At 38.8% G+C, this 16336-nt stretch overlaps 1 protein-coding gene across 2 annotated transcripts in view; it reads left to right on the forward strand.

The window, feature by feature from the left end:
* The window catches only part of CPA3 (carboxypeptidase A3), a 33193-nt gene extending 20517 nt beyond the window's left edge, over window positions 1-12676 (forward strand). For both annotated transcript variants that reach the window (XM_043874816.1, XM_043874815.1), the window contains 2 exons: window positions 1185-1269; window positions 12124-12676. In XM_043874816.1, the coding sequence (XP_043730751.1) occupies window positions 1185-1269; window positions 12124-12311 (273 nt within the window). In that variant the 3' untranslated portion in view covers window positions 12312-12676. The remainder of the gene's footprint in view (window positions 1-1184; window positions 1270-12123) is intronic.
* The last annotated feature ends 3660 nt before the right edge of the window (window positions 12677-16336 follow it).

Here is a 16336-nt window from a genome sequence, read left to right on the forward strand (position 1 = left end):
AAGAGACTGAGCTGCATCTGCCTCTGTTTCCAACAGACTCACGTTCAACTTTCGCTCACCCACACACACAAAGCTGGGAAAATTTTATTAATCCTTTTTTTAAAAAAAGTTAATATAAAATTATAGCAAAAAAAAAAAAAGGAACCTGAACTTTAGTAACACAGCTGGAACAATCCGCAGCAGCGACGGCGGCGGGAGAAGAGATTTAATTTAGTTGATTTTCTGTGGTTGTTGGTTGTTCGCTAGTCTCACGGTGATGGAAGCTGCACATTTTTTCGAAGGGACCGAGAAACTGCTGGAGGTTTGGTTCTCCAGGCAGCAACCCGACGCAAACCAAGGATCTGGGGATCTTCGCACCATCCCAAGACTAAAAACTTTTAATATAAAATATGGGAATTACCTGGTGGTACAGTGGATAAGAATCTGCCTGCCAATGGAGGGGACACAGGTTTGATCCACGTGCCTCAGAGCAGCGAAGCCCATGAGCCACAACTACTGAAGCCTGTGTTCTAGAGCCTGCGTGCTGCAACTCCAAGAGCTGGTGCACCTGGAGCCCGTTCTCTGCAACAAGAGAAGCCACCGCAGTGAGAAGCCCATGCACTGTAACTAGGGAATAGCCCACGTGCAGCAACAAAGATTCAGCACAACCAAAAATTAATTAACTGGTTAAAAATAAATAAAATATGGCATGCCAAAAAAAAAAAAAAAAAAAAACCTCAGAGGAAAAAGAAAGGATATGTTTTTTTCAGAAAGAAGGCCAGAAGGCAAAAAGGAAGGAGGAAGGGAGAGAGGAAAGAGAAGTGAATACAAAGGACAGAAACACAAAATGAGATATGACTTTATTGTATATAACTAATTTCACAATTAGAAGGCCTCACATTAACAACTGGAGAAGGAAATGGCAACCCACTCCCATATTCTTGCCTGAAGAACTCCATGGACAGAGGAGCCTGGTGGGCTACAGTTCATGGGATCTCAAAGAGTTGGACATGACTGAGCAACTTTAACTCACTTACATTAACAACATGTATATCTTACTTTAAACAAATTTCTCAGTCATTTATTTTATTTTGATCTTCAAATGGCAAATAACCAGTAAAACTGACCTTTTTTTTAATCCCCAGTAAATTAACTGCATTTACATAGTGTCCGGTTATTCTACTCTAACTTCCCTTTCTCTCCAGGTCAAAGTTGCAAAGATCGCCACTGATGTTCTATCAACTCCATATGAAACCCACTACACCTATGGCCCAATAGCATCAACAATTTGTAAGTTTTGCCTATTACTTACTGTGTCATTTCCCCTAATTCTCTTTTACAGATATTAAGGAAAGCTAAAGAATTCATAAAATAGAATTAGAACATATGGAATTGCTAATTTAAACTTCAGTTTTAACAGGAGATTCTGAATAATACGTGAACCCAGAAGATAGATTCTACCTTTTGAGGGGATACGATTTTTCTAGAAGCAAATTATACTGAATCTTTACAAGGTGACAAGGTCAGGAATAATTACATCAAGACAAATTTACAGTTTAATTCTTCTACCCTCCTATTCTCTACCACCACCACCACCACCAAAGCTGTGGCAGAGTCCACCTTTTTTTTTTAATCGTTTAGCTTTGACTGGACTCTTTCTTCCTTGGCCTTGTCCCTATGCAAGCACAGTCTTTCTCCAAGCTCCTGGTGAGTAAATAGGCAGGCCAACAGTTTCAGCCACTTTGATCATGTAAAAACAGTCTCCTGTGGCTCTCATCAGCCATTTCCTACTGTGTTCAACTGAAATCTACATGGTGAATTAAGAAAGGAGGTCCCAAGGTCCTAGTTCTGCTGCTTTTTCTTTTTTTAACGTCTCAGCACCACTTCTTATTCTTCACTATTTTTAAACTTTCTTTGTCTTTCCATTTTGTTAATTATTGATTTAAATTTCTTACAAGTCAGGCACTGTGCTTAGCCCTTGATTTTCACAATCTCAGTTACTCCTCACAATATTCTACAAGGTATGCAGTACTTGTAGTCAGCTTAATGGGGATACAATCCCAGGTTTTAAAAAAAAAAAAACAAATTCCATGGTCTTAACCACTGTGCATATACTCATTTCCCATTTGGTTTTGCAGCTAAAATAACTAGGCTTTTCCATTTCCAAGCAACAAAAAGAAATTCATTTGGTTTTCACCAAAGACCCTTAATTCAGACCCTGGGAGATGAGACCATTTCTCCTCCAATCCCACTGACCTTAGTTTGGAAATTCTTTAGTAAAAACCACCTTTTCTCCAAACTATTCCCAAGCTTCACTTCTTATGACCAAACTTTACAAGAAGTGTTAATGAAACTGCTTATAAGTTACAGTCTTAACTTTCTAACAAAATCTAATTCCTCAAAAGCAAGGATTACACTTCAGAGGTCCTCTCAAATTATATACTATCTAGTACAGGGCATGGAACAAAAGCAGAATTGATTATAAACTTACTCAACGAAATGGTGTCATAACTTGTCCAAAAGAAGTGAACATGGATTGAAACCACAACAAAACTAGACTTGATATGGAGTAACCTGTATTACTCTCTAGAGCCATGATAGCCAACATGTTTAGCACGAAGACTATCACTTAACTTTTAAACATTTCATGGGTCAACTCACCAGCACTAAATACAAATGACTATTTCCATTATACTTCTGGAATATGTGGATTGAAAAAGTAAATACGTGCATTCTGTGGGTTCCATGTAATAACTCTACTTGGCCATACATTATAAACCACTTCCCGAGCCCAAGCTGAAAGAATACACTGTAACTAAAAGTCTATATCCTCAACAATTGCTGTGGAATTTGAAAATGCTGCAGTCATCGCAACAATTTCTCGAGCCCATTTACTGGAGGCTCCCTTGGTGGAATTGGAAAAATGACTTAAAAAGCCAGACAAGTTCCATTCTTAGAGAACATTGATCAGTAATCACACATCCGCCAGCTGTGAGCTCTAAAGGGCTGAAAGAAAATACACCGACGCAGCCCGTCGCCAGCATCCAAGCAGATCTTGCTGCAACATAACCAGGCCAGGGATTCATACACATACAAGTGGATGACAAGACTTCAGAACAGGTGACGTGCCCAGCTATATGAGTGGACAAGAGTAGGCAAAGAACCGGAGGACAGAATGTCGGCCTACTGAGTGGATACTGGGAAAGAGCAGGGCCAGATAAACCAGCCAGGTATGATGTAAGAGTACTTTCTACATCAAAATGAGGGAAAACAAATATTCTTGGCAGCAAAGAACAAAGGGTTGCGAACAGGAACAAACTTTGCAAATGGCAGCTAGGGCATCAAAGGATTATTACTCTAACACTTTCAATATACATACATATATACACACACATGCATGCATGCATGTATATGTGCAAACATACATGTATGTGTATGTGATGTGTACTTGCATCTATGAAAATTATAAGCATACTAGAGCTATGCATTTGCACTGCATCACAATCATTTAATAAGCAAGAATTTATGGAGCACCTATCTAACAGCCCAGCACTTGGACCTTTGAGAGAGAGGTGAAAGATACAACAACTGCGTTCAAAGAGTTACCTTCTAACTGGGAGGAGGGGATGACTACAGATAACACAGCTCCATTCTATCATGTGTCACTTTAAAAGGGGGAGGATAAAGAGGAATTATTATTCTATACAACTGTGTTGTATTTTAAACTTTTTTATTATATATCATAAAGATTTTTTGAACAATTCAAATTTAGAAAGAATTGCCTCTTCCATATATGGGCTATAGCAACTTGACAGATGTATAAAACTCTAAGGAGTCACTGCTTTAATAAAGCATTTGACTAAATGTTAATCAAACATTCACAAGAAGCAGGGGTAGGCAAGCAGTTAACTTGGGAAGAATAGAGAAGAGATGCACCCCACGATTAAAGTTTAGTCATTCCAGTATTCTAATTGTCATTTAACATGCTCCAGGATTTGGGGGAAACAACTAGCATTTACCAGTATTTTTCTCTTTGATTTGATGGAGACATTAAAAGAGGACTGAGAGAGCATTTTTAAAACCCAAACTGTGGACAGATACCTGGCCTCACAGAAGAACATAACATAACAAGCAAATAAGTTCAAACCGTAAAATCTAAAACCAGGAGGAAACCTAGATGATCTAATTTATGGTTCTCTAGCTTGACTTCCAATTAGCATTATCTGAGGAGCTTTTACAACATGCAGATGATCAGGTCCTGTCCCCAGAGATTCAGATTTCATTAGTCCATGATGAAGTCCAGGAATCTGAATTTTCTTAAAGTGGTTGAAGCAATTCTAAGATGAAACTAGGGTGGAGAACCACTGATATAAGCTAAATCCCTTATTCATAAACTATGAAATTGAGATATAGAAAGATTTGATCCCTTAGGGGCAAAATAGGATCAAAAATAAGCATTCCAGATCACAAACTGTACACCATGAAGCAAGACTATTCAGATGACACAAAAATTGATATTAAAATATCATGAAATGCTTATATTTGCATATTGACAGCATAGCCAGTCCTTTACCATCTTAGAAATAACTGAAGATAGTGCCTGGTTAGCAAGAATAGTTCACTGAATTGATAGAAACCAAAGAGTTTGAATCAATAGTATCACCTATCTATGGGTCACATCATGAATTAAAAAGTTAATTTCAAAGTGCCATTCTTGTTGCCTTCCTACACATCAAAATCACCAGCTCTGCTCTTGTTTCAACTCTAGAGTACTGTTCTCTATACTCCTTCAGTTCAGTTCAGTTCAGTCGCTCAGTTGTGTCTGACCCTTTGTGACCCCATGAACCGCAGCACGCCAGGCCTCCCTGTCCATCACCAACTCCCAGCGTCCACCCAAACCCATGTCCACTGAGTCGGTGATGCCATCCAACCATCTCATCCTCTGTCGTCCCCTTCTCCTCCCGCCCCCAATCTTTCCCAGCATCAGGGTCTTTTCCAATGAGTCAGCTCTTTGTATCTGGTGGCCAAAGTATTGGAGTTTCAGCTTCAAAATCATTCCTACCAATGAAGACCCAGGACTGACCTCCTTTAGGATGGACTGCTTGGATCTCCTTGCAGTCCAAGGGACTCTCAAGAGTCTTCTCCAACACCACAGTTCAAAAGCATCAATTCTTCAGCACTTAGCTTTATTATAGTCCAACTCTCACATCCAGACATGACCACTGGAAAAACCACAGCCTTGACTAGACAGACCTTTGTTGGCAAAGTAATGTCTCTGCTTTTTAATATGCTGTCTAGGTTGGTCATAACTTTCCTGCCAAGGAGTAAGCATCTTTTAATTTCATTGCTGCTGCAGTCACCATCTGCAGTGATTTTAGAGCCCAGAAAAATAAAGTCAGCCACTGTTTCCACTGTTTCCCCATCTATTTGCCATGAAGTGATGGGACTGGATGCCATGATCTTAGTTTTCCAAATGTTGAGCTTTAAGCCAACTTTTTCACTCTCCTCTCATTTTCATCAAGAGGCTCTTTAGTTCTTTCTTCGCTTTCTGCCATAAGGGTGGTGTCATCTGCATATCTGAGGTTATTGATATTTCTCCCCAGCAATCTTGACTCCAGCTTGTGCTTCCTCCAGCCCAGTGTTTCTCATGATGTACTCTGCATATAAGTTAAATAAGCAGGGTGACAATATACAGCCTTGACGTACTCCTTCTCCTATTTGGAACCAGTCTGTTGTTCCATGTCCAGTTCTAACTGTTGCTTCTGGACCTGCATACAGGTTTCTCAAGAGGCAGGTCAGGTGGTCTAGTATTCCCATCTCTTGAAGAATTTTCCACAGTTTATTGTGATCCACACAGTCAATGGCTTTGGCATAGTCAGTAAACAGAAATAGATGTTTTTCTGGAACTCTCTTGCTTTTTTGATGATCCAGCAGATGTTGGCAATTTGATCTCTGATTCCTCTGCCTTTTCTAAAACCAGCTTGAACATCTGGAAGTTCATGCTTCACGTATTGCTGAAGCCTTGCTTGGAGAATTTTGAGCATTATTTTACTAGTGTGTGAGATGAGTGTAGTTGTGCGGTAGTTTGAGCATTCTTTGGCATTGCCTTTCTTAGGGATTGGAATGAAAACTGACCTTTTCCAGTCCTGTGGCCACTGCTGAGTTTTCCAAATTTGCTGGCATATTGAGTGCAGCACTTTCACAGCATTATCTTCCAGGATTTGAAATAGCTCAACTGGAATTCTATCACCTCCACTAGCTTTGTTCGTAGTGATGCTTCCTAAGGTCCACTTGACTTCACATTCCAGTACGTCTTTACCACTCTACATTTTGAAAAGAAAATCAAGACCCCCGAATTTGTAGCTCAACATCCAATATCTATCCACTAAGACATTTGAACTGAAATTATACAAGGGGCAATCGATGTGGGAAAAAAAATTTTCAGTCCATGCCCATGCATCTAGAGCTTCAGCTCTTACTGAAAAAAGGATTTGACTCCTGTTGACATAGAAGTGCACGTTACTAGTTTAAAGCAGATTGACATGTTTTTAAAAACATACAAGTTCAGCCAACAGTGTCACTTTATGATTTCTTTGGGATGAAACCAGGTGGTTAGTTCAGTTCAGTTTTATTCTGACTTGTTTTGAGTGTATTACAGTGAGTTCCTTGTGCTTAACATGCCTTAAAAAGAGTAGGAAATTTTCTTCTTATTGTCAATATTTTAAGAAAATGTTGTGAGCAGAAAAGAAGATTACCCTGCAGAACTAGATGAAGACTTTTTACTAAGAGGACGACAGATTGGCATATGGTGGGTCGGACAGTACAATGGTTAGTCACGCAAACTCTGAAGACGTGCAGCTTGGGTTTGATTCTTCATTCAACCACTTACTAGCTACGGGTCCTTTTTTGTAACTGAAGTATTTTTTTACTTACACTATTATATTAGCATCAGGCTTACAGCACATTAATTCAATATTTTTGCAGATTATAGTTTATTATAGGTTAAGATAATAGCTATAATTCCCTGTTATACAATATATCCTCATCACCTATCTATTTTCTACATCTAACTATGTTCTCTTTGAGTAAACTGCTTAATTTCTCTGTGCCAAAATTTCCTCTTCTGTAAAACAGCAATTGGTGCTAAATCATAAGGTTTTGATAGGAGTTAACAAAATGAGTTACCATACATAAAGCACTTAGAAGGGTGCTTGGTATTTAGCAAGTGTTTGTTATTATATTTTATAAATATATCCACATATTTTAGTGGGTACAGATGGAGATAAATAAAAGGCTAAGCAACATGTTCAACTAAGTTGTATAATAATATATTCTTAACAAGTAAAAAGCTTTCAATGTTGTATTTATTTTATGTCTTAATACAGTTTCTATTTGCAAATTTAAGGTTTCAAAGATACAAAAAGCAGTATCATAAAAGAAAATGTATTACACTTAATAACATCACACAATTATGAAAAATCACAAATTACATAAACTCTCAATCACCACCATTAATCTTAATGAGAGATGTCACATAAAGTAAATTTGTCAAAATGGAATATCCATATTCTTTAACTCTTTGAAATCACAGCAGTTTACTTAACTGCAAATGGGAGGCTGGTACAGCTAGAGATTGGCCACGTTTATTGAAGTGTCTGGCACACTCTAAATCATCGTGCAAAACACAACCCCTATTTCCCCTACCTCCATTGCTATAGAACTCTTATCTTTATGTTCGTTTTTTCTAATGAACTTAAATTCAACTCTAGCTGAAAATGGCAGCCTTCTTGATCACTAAAGCTAGTGTATTTATCTCAGCTAACATGCTCCAAAAACTCCCTGCCACACGGGACCTTGTTGGTATACCATCCTTGCCATTCCCTTGGCTTCCTTGACACCAAACTCACCTGGTTTGCCTCTTCCTTCTCCCTTTCTACTCTGTCCATGCTGACTGCCTCCAAAGCAGCTGTTTTCCCCAAAATAGATATTTCTCAGGCATTTCACCAGGTTCTCTCTTCAGGCACCCCTCTTCCTTCTTCCTTCCTGGAGAGGGAAGCGCTCTCTGCCCTCACAGGCTGGAGCCTGCATCTGCCACCCAGAGGCTTCAGAGGGCCCAGCCAGGAGACCACCTTTCACTCCTGCAGCAGTTTCCTACAGGGGCCAGTGGGCGCCCAGCAGCATCAGAGGAGCCAGCGAGATGGAAACAGCAAGTCACAGGCTCTGAAAACTACATTAACACTGGAACCAGAAGTCACTAAAGAAGAGCAGAGCCTAAACAGGGTGACTGCCTGCTAAGATAGAGTTCCACTAAGATTTGACATGGTAGCCAAAGTGTCTAAGATACAGTCAAAAATCACTCATCCTGACAAAAATGAAAAAAAAAAAATCACAGCTCAAATGAAAAAAGACAATCAACAGATGCCAACACTGAGATGATTTAAGTGTTAGAATTATCTGACAAGAATTTCAAAATCATTATCATAAAAATGCTTCAGCAAGCAGTTACAGATAGCCATGAAACAAATGATAACATAGAAAATCTCATCAAAGAAATGCAAGGTATAAAAAAGAAGCAAATAGAAATTACAGAACTGAAAAACACAGTAACTTAAATTTTAACAACTCACTGGAGAGGATCAATAGCAGAATGAATATGATGGAGAGAAGAATCAGTTAACTTGAAGACAGAACAATAGAACGTAACAAATCTAAAGAGAGAAAATAAGTTGAAAAAAAAATAAAGCCTAAGGGACCTGTGGCATAATAACAAATGATCATGCATCCATGTCATCAATTATCAGAAGGAGAGGAGTAAGAGAAGGTTGGAAAAAATTCTTTGAAGAAATAAAGACTGAAATTTCCCAAATTTCCTAAACACATATACCAACATACTTAAGAAACGACTGAACCACAAACAGAATAAGCTCAAAGAAACTCACATCAAGCCACACCATAAGGAAAGTTCTGAAAACTAAAGACAAAGTAAAAAATCTTGAAAGCAATGAGACAGAAACAATCTAAGGGGGAGAAACCATTCAAATGGCAGCAGATTTCTCATTTGAAACCATAGAAGGTCAAAAGGAACGGCTAACATTTTTCAAGTGCTAAAAGAACTATCGATCATAAATTCTATATTCAGCAAAGACATCCTTCAGAAATGAAGAGGAAATAAAGACATTCTCAAAGGAAAACTAAGAGAATGTGTTACCTGCAGACCTACACTTCAAAGATGGGTAGGGAAAGCTCTCCAAATAAGAAATAAATAATAACAAGGCCTGAAACTGTGGAAAGGAAAGAAAAACAACAGATTAGGGAATGAATGAAGGATAAATAGACTATCTTTCTCCTTAGGATAGTTGAATCAATATAATTCCATCTGATGCGGGGTTTAATATATGTAGAGAAGTAATTGAGACAATTGTATTTTTAAAGTGGGAAGGGGGAAAGAATCTAAAGACAAATAGGATTTCTATATATTACCTGACATGCTAAAACACTGATACCAGTAGATTGTGATAAATTATGTGCATATATTGTAATACATAGAACAACCACTAAGAAAATTATACAAAGTGATACACTCAAAAGCAATATTATAAATACATCAAAATGGAATCCTAAAAATATTCATGTAACCAAGAATAAGGCAATAAAATAAATGGAGGAATGAAAAAATGGAGGGATCAAACAAAAATCAAATAGTAAGATGGTAGATTTAAGGGATATCAATAATTTACCTACATATATTAATTAAAAGGCTGAAATTGTCAGGGTGGGTTCAGAAACATATGACAACAATACATTGGCTACAAGAAACCCACATCATATATAAGACAGGTTGAAACCAGAAGGCTGAGAAAAGATAAATCATAAAAACATTAACCAAAGAAGGAGTGCTATACTATACACCAGATAAAGTAAATTTTAGAACAAAGAAATGTGATAGAAACAAAGAAGAACATTAAGGATAAAAGGATCAATCCACCAAGAAGACATCATGACCCTGAACAAGTGTGTGTAAGCCAATTTCACCTAGGATGCTTCTGCTAACTAATTTCCAAATCCATCTTCCCAGACACCTTCCTCTAAGCCACAGTAAATCAGAGAAAGGTGGCAGCGACTCCTGGCTTTCATCAGCCTCCCGAACTTGCCAACTCACACGTCAACGCAGAAGCAAGGCTTCACACACCCTTCCGCATCACACGCTGTGTGTGTGGCAGGCGCGGGGCAGAGCTGCCCAGGAGCTCCCCCACCTTCCACCCCAGGGCTAGACAGGGTTCTCGCGTTCGTCAAGGCTGGACACCCGCCGGTATTGCTCCAGCTGTCCAGGCCACACAGCTCCCCGTGTTCTGCCGCCAGTGCCCAGATCCCTAGTAGGAGGCGCCTACCCCGTGACTGATGCTAAACATATCCTTTTGTCTTCCTTGCTCTACCCTTTCTTTTCCCCATCACTGCTCTCTCTGAATTCCTGTTTCTGTTAATAGCACGCGGATTTGTCCGGCTATCCAGACTGCAATCTCTATCATTTTCTTCAAATCCTGTGACTCTTCCATTCCGGCATTTCTTACAGCAAGCCCCACCAATCCTGTCCCCTGTGTGGTGACTCTATGCTACTTCAGCCTTTCACCCCACAGTACCTCCTGACTGGTCTCTTTGCAGTGCTGTCCGAAGTACAGCGCTGAAGTGGCTCTGACTGGTTTCCAAACAAAACATCTTTCCTGACTTACCTGGCTTTCTGAACTTTGCCCACAAATTCTGGCTGTTCCACTTTCCAGTTCAGCTGAATCTCACTGGTCCCTAAGCCCTTCCATGCTTTCCAACCTTGTGGTTCACTGGCTAGAATGCCTTTCTTCAATCCCCATCTGGAAAAATACTAGACTTTCTTCAAGGCTAATTGAAGGCTAAATTGATGGCTAAATTCAATTGAAGGCTAATTGAAGGCTAAATGCAATCTCCATTGTGAAGGTGGTATTTCAGCAGGTATTGAGCATGAAATGTCATCCCCTTCACCAGACCTAATCTCTTTCTTCCTCTGAATCTTCACAAGATACTTTCCCATGATTCTTTAACAGTCTGCCACATCTCTACTGATTTGCAGATTTGACTTCTTTCCCCACCAAGTCTAAGTTCCAAACACACCAACAGTATCTTCTTCATCTCTGTACCCTGTACACCCACCCTCTACAGTTCCCAGTAAAAAGTGCATTGCACATATTCAAGGTTTGATAAATGCATATTGAATAACTTTAAAGCCAACCCTATCTCTCTAACAAAATAGTCTTTCTCTACTTCTTCATCACAACTTTGAATTCTTATCTTTCAAATCTAAACTGTTAGTTAAACTCATTACTTTTTCTAAAACATAAGTAATTTTATATACAAAAATATATATTTTTCTATTATGTAAGTCAAAATGTACAAAAATGTATTTGTAGTATTTATATACACTTATATAAAGCTTGTATATAACCTCTAGATGTTTATATTTTTGGTCTTTTTAACAAATAATATTCTTAGTAAAATGTCACAAAAACGGACATGGAAATGTTGGATTAGGGGGATTAAATGCATCCTTAAAATAACTGATTTAAACTTTCTCTGTCTTTTTCCTGTGAAATATTTCATCCTAGCAACATATACGGAAACAGCCCTGCACTGTGAGAAGGAATCTAAGGTCTCGAATCTTGTACGCACTGTCCTCCCTCGTGGGTTTTCAGCGACCCACCCACTGCTGAGCTGGCCTCAGCTGCTTGCATTTGCTCAGACCACCTCCATCTGTGACAACATGCACCCAGAAAACGAACTCAATTTAGACTCAAAATGATCCAAGCAAAATGTAATTCTGAATATGCAGCACATATTTAAAGCATGTGGTGGATTCTAAGCCATGATTACTTTTCACTCAGCACTGGAGCCTCGCGCGCAGAGGGGCTTGGCGGGCTACCGTCCACAGGGTCGCAGAGAGCTGGACCCGAGTGAACACACCGGCACACTCTATTCTGTGCAGACCACTGCTCTCATCCATGCTGCGGTTAGGTGCACAGATAATCATGTTTCACTGCTAATTTTACACCAGTGAACTTCCTTTTCAAAAAACTGCTAACATTTGTTTCTAATTAAATACTTACTGCTTATGTTTTACAGACCCAACATCAGGTTCTTCTTTAGACTGGGCTTACAACCTGGGCATCAAACACTCATTTGCCTTTGAGCTCCGAGATAAAGGAAGATTTGGTTTTCTCCTTCCAGAATCTCAGATAAAGCCAACGTGTAAAGAGACAATGCTAGCTGTCAAATTTATTGCCAAGTATATCCTCAAGCATACTTCATAAAGAATTGCCCCCTGTTCGGAATAAGCCAGTGAATTCTCCCCCTGCCTTTCACTAGAAAGTCAAGTCTTATACCTAGATTGGTTTCCACATCACCTGAGCAGGGCCTTTCTTGCTCACTCAAGTCCTATGTTATTTCTTTTTGCTTTCATTTACTCTCCATAACATCCTAAGAAATAGCTTTAGGTTAAAGTTTAAGCTAAGTTGTAACACAGCACAAAGTATTATTGTGAGTATTTTGAAAGGTAATAGACCCTGGGTCATGAGATGAAAATGAGAACCTTCACTTTCTTCAGAACCACTTTCACCATGTGGCTTCATCACTTCATGTGCCAAGATAATAAAAATAAAACATATTCCAAAACTCACCTTCTGTTTTTCATAAATAATGTCCTCTACATTCCTCTATTAGTATTAATAATCATGCATTAATTCTTTCTATGCATTCTGTTAACACAGAAGAATATCTTTGATTTTTAAAAACATATTTTGCCTACATATATTTAATACAAGTAGACCATGTTTATAGCTTCACAATAGCAAAAGGATGTTCTAGAAGGAAATAAAGTAGTTTATTTAGAAATGAATCTCAGTGCCTTAAACAATCCAGTTCTCATCAATATAATGTACATTAAATTCAAAACAGTTTAATTTACAGTGTCATAATCAGAGGACTGACCTGCCAAAACACCTCTTGGCAGTTACAGACACAGCCAGAATGTCTGATCAGCTGTAATCCCTGTCTAACAATGGATAGAAAAGAAGCCTGGAAATATAGTACAAGTTGGAAAGAGAAAGTCATGTCGACTAAGGTCAATAGGAGTAACTTATTACCTTTATACTCTATAACCGTATTGCTTAAGGTAATGTTACAAAATACCTTTTCCCTAACTGCATTCTTCTATATCTCATCATATGATAACACTGGTATCCACATTCTGGAAATCCAGAAAGAGATGACTGACGAGAATTTTAGGGAGATTTAAGTAGAGAGTTCCTTGACTTTCTATAAACTTCTCAAAACAATCTGTATAAAAATTTAGAGGATCTTAAAAGATTCTGAGAAATTAGGTTAACAAATAATCTGGGACATTCCTTATGGCTCCTTTAAGGCCCCACAAAAGAAAGAGTGTCATCAAACCTACAAGGTTTTGGTATCTGATAGTTAGAAGGTAGGCAAAAATTTCCCATGCAGAACTATCTAAAACCTATATAGGGAAACCTATATAAAACTAATAAAATTGCTCTACAGATAGAGGAGGAAAATGCAACAGAGACAAAAAAAGATAAAAGATAAAGCCCTGATTATAAGACTAAACTGTCCTTTATAAAAAATATAATATCTGTACCTAAATATTTACCATTCAAAACTGGCTCAGAACACAGGAATGTAAATGTGTTCCATTTAATATGCCATATGAGAATTACACACTCATTCACACTCAACTGATAAAGGACTGAAATTGTAATCTTGAAATGTACATAAAATATTTCTAATTCCATTAGGCCTTTAGGTAGTAGAGATAGGAGAGATAATCCCAATTGTTGAATATCATCCAGTGTTCACCTAGTTTATAAAAGGCACAAAAGTTTTAATCACCATTTTATTTGAGCCTTTATATAGCTTAATATTTCTTTTCTCAATCAGACAGAAAGCATTTGAGTGTCAAACAATCAAAAATCCTTACAATATCATTCATATCTTAATTAAATACCTTTTGCATGATATCTTAGGTATTTGCTTGACTTCATATGAATTGTGAAAATAAGTATGTGAAGAAAATACCTACATTAAAATTTAAAAACTAAAATTTCATTGTATTGATGGAAAAGTTTGAGTAGTCAGTGGTTGATTCTTCCCTTGTCATTTCTCATTTATCAGTAAAATGACTGTGTATCCAAGTGTGTATCCAAGTTACAAGTAGAGCTGTCTCTTAAAATATTCTTGACAATGTCTCACAAAAAATCTTCTAAATTATCATTCCTATTCTAGTGTTCATACCACCAAATTCACTCAAGAAACATTGTTTCATATTTTGAACACTTTTATGGCAATGATCTAATAGCTGAGACATACGTCTTCATTACAAGAGAAAATGAAATATCTTACTGATTATTTTTAGTAGTGCAAATAAATTTTAGTTTCCAGTGGGCATTATGACTTCAAACTGACTTTAAAATGCCACATCAGGGGCGTCCCTGGTAGTTCAGTGGTTAAGAATCCACCTGCCTATGCGGGGAACTCGAGTTTGATCCCTGGTCCAGGAAGATCCCACAAGCTTCTGGGTAACTAAGCCCAAGAACTGCAACTACTGAGCCCGTGAGCCCCAGAGCCCGTGCCCTGCAGCAAGAGAAGCCTCTGCAGTGAGAAGCCCCGACTCCCTGCAGCTAGAGAGCGCCTGTGTGTGACCAAAAACAAATAAATAAACTTTTTTTAAAAAAAGAGCCGTAACAGAAGTATCTGCCCCACCCCCAACACACTGGATACATTCGATAGCTACGTAAGTACTCACTGGCTAAATAAATATGAGACTTACTGACACGAGTTTCTCACCTAAAACAAACACTTACGCTTGATTTTCTTCAGATGAAATTCCCAAGGAAACTTGCAGGAGATCACTGAAAACATACAAGTTCTCGGATTCTTGTTCTTGCCAAGTGTTTAAATTATTCTGGTCGTTCAAACGGATGAATGTTGGGTTTCTGTGGACAGGGGGAAGATCAAAGACAGAGAACTTGTTGATTTCACCACGTGGTTCTCAGTACTATAAACTAGCCTTTTGCCTTTAACATAGAAAATATAAATGAAAGTTTTTCTAAAAGAGAACATGCCAAAAACCTACAATGAAATACGGTAGTATTAAATTGATGCTGATTTCCCAGGACACAAACAATAAAAGGCAGTAGCAGCAAACAGTCTCAGCTGAACACGCATTTGTACAAATGTCTGTAAGAAGTAATCAGACCTAGAAACTGTGCCCACGTTTATAAACGGCTGCATGTGCGCTTGTCCGCTCAGCGGCTCAGCTGTGTCCAGCTCCCTTCCACTCCACGAGCCGCAGTCTGCCAGGCCCCTCTGCCCACGGGCTTTCCCAAGCAAGGATCCTGGAGCAGGTTGCCATTTCCTCCTCCGGGCTGTCTTCCGAACCCAGGGACAGAACCCGTGTCTCCTCCATTGCAGGAGGATTCCTTACCACTGTGCCACCAAGGAAGCCCAATTTAAGGGTTACTGATCCTCAAAAGCTTATAAGCACAACTGAAAACAAAACCCAACATAATCTGAAAAATATGCGCACACATAAAACTTAGCTCCAACCCAGGGATCTCAGAGTCTGTATAGAGCAACCTGCGCCTCCTTTGTAGTTGTTTGTTACCACTGATTTTCTCCTTTGTTTTTTTAAACAATATTCAGGGAAAAATACATAAATGTATATTAGAGAGCTGGAAAATATAAAACATTTCCAATTATCAAAAACAAGTAAATTAGATGTCCTGAAATTTTACAAAATAATTATAGCATGCCAATGCGTCTGTTGTAACAGGTGGGCTGAATGTCTCCCTGCTCTGAAGGGCCACCTCCAGCTTCCCTAGTTGTTCTGACCCTAAGCTGGTGCTTGCTCAAATGTAATGTATGGACAGTGACATTACCAAGATGGCCAAGTAAGATGTCCCTCACTAACACGTCCCCCTCAATGACAGTAATCTGGCATCCATCCAGGGACAGAGGTGCCTCTAGGAGCAGCAGAATCCAGCTCCATGTGCCAAGGGGAACAGACATACAGACCCCAGTGCCAGCTGGGGACCCTGAATGGCCCATGAACTGGCTCTAGCCCCTCTTGGCCACAAACCAGGAGTCCCTATAGAATACTGACTTGAACAATGAGCTACTTACTTTATGGAAGCCCAGGAGTTCAGTGGAGAAGCTCTAACAAACCACCGGAGCAAAAAAAACAAAAAACAAAAAATCCAAGATTGGACACATTGGAGAGGAGAAGAGGAATAGTTTGACTTTACCCTCATCACATGTC

The sequence above is a fragment of the Cervus elaphus genome, chromosome 19 (genome assembly GCF_910594005.1).
Source record: "Cervus elaphus chromosome 19, mCerEla1.1, whole genome shotgun sequence".
Lineage (NCBI taxonomy): Eukaryota > Metazoa > Chordata > Mammalia > Artiodactyla > Cervidae > Cervus > Cervus elaphus.